Source organism: Lindgomyces ingoldianus (assembly GCF_010093535.1).
Source record: "Lindgomyces ingoldianus strain ATCC 200398 unplaced genomic scaffold BDR25scaffold_21, whole genome shotgun sequence".
NCBI classification, from domain to species: domain Eukaryota; kingdom Fungi; phylum Ascomycota; class Dothideomycetes; order Pleosporales; family Lindgomycetaceae; genus Lindgomyces; species Lindgomyces ingoldianus.
In genome coordinates, this window is record NW_022985182.1 from 699815 (window position 1) to 702194 (window position 2380).

The window sequence follows — 2380 nt, forward strand, 5'->3', positions numbered from 1 at the left end:
GGGTCAGGTGACAAGACCGTCAAGATCTGGGATACAAGCAGCGGTGAGTGCCTCCAGACGCTTGAGGGCCATAGCGCGTGGGTCAGCTCAGTATCCTTCTCTCACGACTCGGCTCGGCTGGTGTCGGGGTCAGAGGACAAGACCGTCAAGATCTGGGATGCAAGGAGCGGCGAGTGCCTCCAGACGCTCGAGGCCCACAGCGCGTCAGTCAGCTCAGTAGTCTTCTCCCACGACTCGACCCGGCTAGTGTCAGGGTCAGATGACAAGACCGTCAAGATCTGGGATGCAAGCAGCAGCGAATGCCTCCAAACGCTCGAGGGCCATAGCGCGTGGGTCAACTCAGTAACCTTCTCTCACGACTCGAACCGGCTGGTGTCGGGGTCAGGTGACAAGACCGTCAAGATCTGGGATGCAAGCAGCGGTGAGTGCCTCCAGACGCTTGAGGGCCATAGCACGTGGGTCAACTCAGTAGCCTTCTCTCACGACTCGAACCGACTGGTGTCAGGGTCAGGTGACAAGACCGTCAAGATCTGGGATGCAAGGAGCGGCGAGTGCCTCCAAACGCTTGAGGGCCATAGCACGTCGGTCAGCTCAGGAGCCTTCTCTCACGACTCGACTCGGCTGGTGTCGGGGTCAAGTGACAAGACCGTCAAGATCTGGGATGCAAGGAGCGGCGAGTGCCTCCAGGCGCTCGAGGGCCATAGCGCGTCAGTCAGCTCAGTAGCCTTCTCTCACGACTTGACCCGGCTGGTGTCGGGGTCAGATGACAAGACCGTCAAGATCTGGGATGCAAGCAGCGGCGAATGCCTCCAAACGCTCGAGGGCCATAGCGCGTCGGTCGTCTCAGTAGCCTTCTCTCACGACTCAACCCGGCTGGTGTCAGGGTCAGATGACAACATGGTCTATCAAGGCCTAGGCTTAAGTTCAGATCATACATGGATAGTATACAACTTAGGGAACCTGTTATGGCTACCTTCAGAATATCGGCCATCGTGTTTTATAGTATCTAAGAATATGATTGGTATTGGTACTGGTCATGGAAGGGTATGGATATTTAAAGTTGAATTTAACAAGCTTAGTGCGTCCTAAGGCATTAGAGCATTTATGTTATTATTATTTACTATAATATAACGTACTCCACAGGCAAGTTGCTTACACACCTAAGTTGTAAACTTCTACTAAGACTCTACTAAACTACTCTTTCTATACTAATACATTTCTAATAACACTACTTAAACATGCTAAAAAAAACATTAGATATAGCTTATACTCTAAGCTTTTAAATAAGATGCAACACTTTTAAGGTAACATACTATAGCTATGTATAAGGTCTTTTAAAAAATTATAACTAATACACTAAATAACTTTTATAAGCTAATTTTATAGCTAACTTATAAAAGCTAGGTAATAATAAAAAGTAAGTAATTATTAAGCATATACTTAATCTATATATATAAGGATTTTTCTCTTAGCTAGTAGCTATAGCTAATATAGCTAATTCTTTACATGCTAAGCATAATCTAGGCTATGTTAGTGTAAACTAGCTTAGTATGTTTATAAAGTGTTATTTAAAGCTTAAAGTAAAGTGTAAGTGTAAGTATAACTATAAAAAAGCTTTTTATAAAAATTCTAAAGTAATTTAAATCTAAGTATAGTATCTAAAATAATAACATGTGTGACAGCGTGTACCGCCTCACATGCTCTGCGGCATTAGCTCCCTCGCTTGCGCAACGAGTAGCACGCTAGTGCTATAAGTAGCGCCTTGGCAGGGGGCACACATGTATATTTAAACTCGCAGAGCAGCTCCTCTGCTCCTTAGTTTAATCTAGTTGAGTTACACCACCTCTTGCTTGTAGCTTGAGCATGCCGACCGTGACAACATGTATAACTTTAATAAAATAAACTTTATAATAGGCTAAATATTTACTAACTATACTTATACTTAAAACTTTACTTTAAGCTTTAGATAACACTTTATAAATATCCTAAGCTAGTTTATGCTAATATAGCCTAGATTATACTTGTAACAATTCTCGTTCTATCTCAGGTCGCCTAGAACCTATCCGAAGGGTCCTTGTATCGGCTCCGACCCTGACTCGACCCTGACTCGACCTGGCCCCGACTCTGTCCTGCCCCCTGCTGTTACCTCTATTTCCCCCATGTATTTAGTCGCACCTCGCCCCTGTAGCTAGCTTAGTAGTTTTCTAATATCCTTTATACAAGGCCTATAGGTGTTAATAAGATTCCTAGGTTATTAAGTCCCTACACACTCTTATATGCCTCTAAGTAGATTCCTACTGCATTTAGACCTATTGTTTTGCCTGTGCTATTATATTATATTAAAAAACTTGCTATTACTAGTAACAGCTTTATTATAATA

At 43.6% G+C, this 2380-nt stretch overlaps 1 protein-coding gene across 1 annotated transcript in view; it reads left to right on the plus strand.

The window, feature by feature from the left end:
- BDR25DRAFT_334966 (uncharacterized protein) overlaps positions 1 to 1754 on the plus strand; it is a gene marked incomplete at its 3' end in the record, with an annotated part of 4695 nt that extends 2941 nt beyond the window's left edge. The window contains exons 3-4 of the mRNA XM_033692972.1: positions 25 to 900; positions 1683 to 1754. Coding sequence (XP_033546237.1) covers positions 25 to 900; positions 1683 to 1754 — 948 coding nt within the window. The remainder of the gene's footprint in view (positions 1 to 24; positions 901 to 1682) is intronic.
- Between the last annotated feature and the right edge of the window lie 626 nt (positions 1755 to 2380).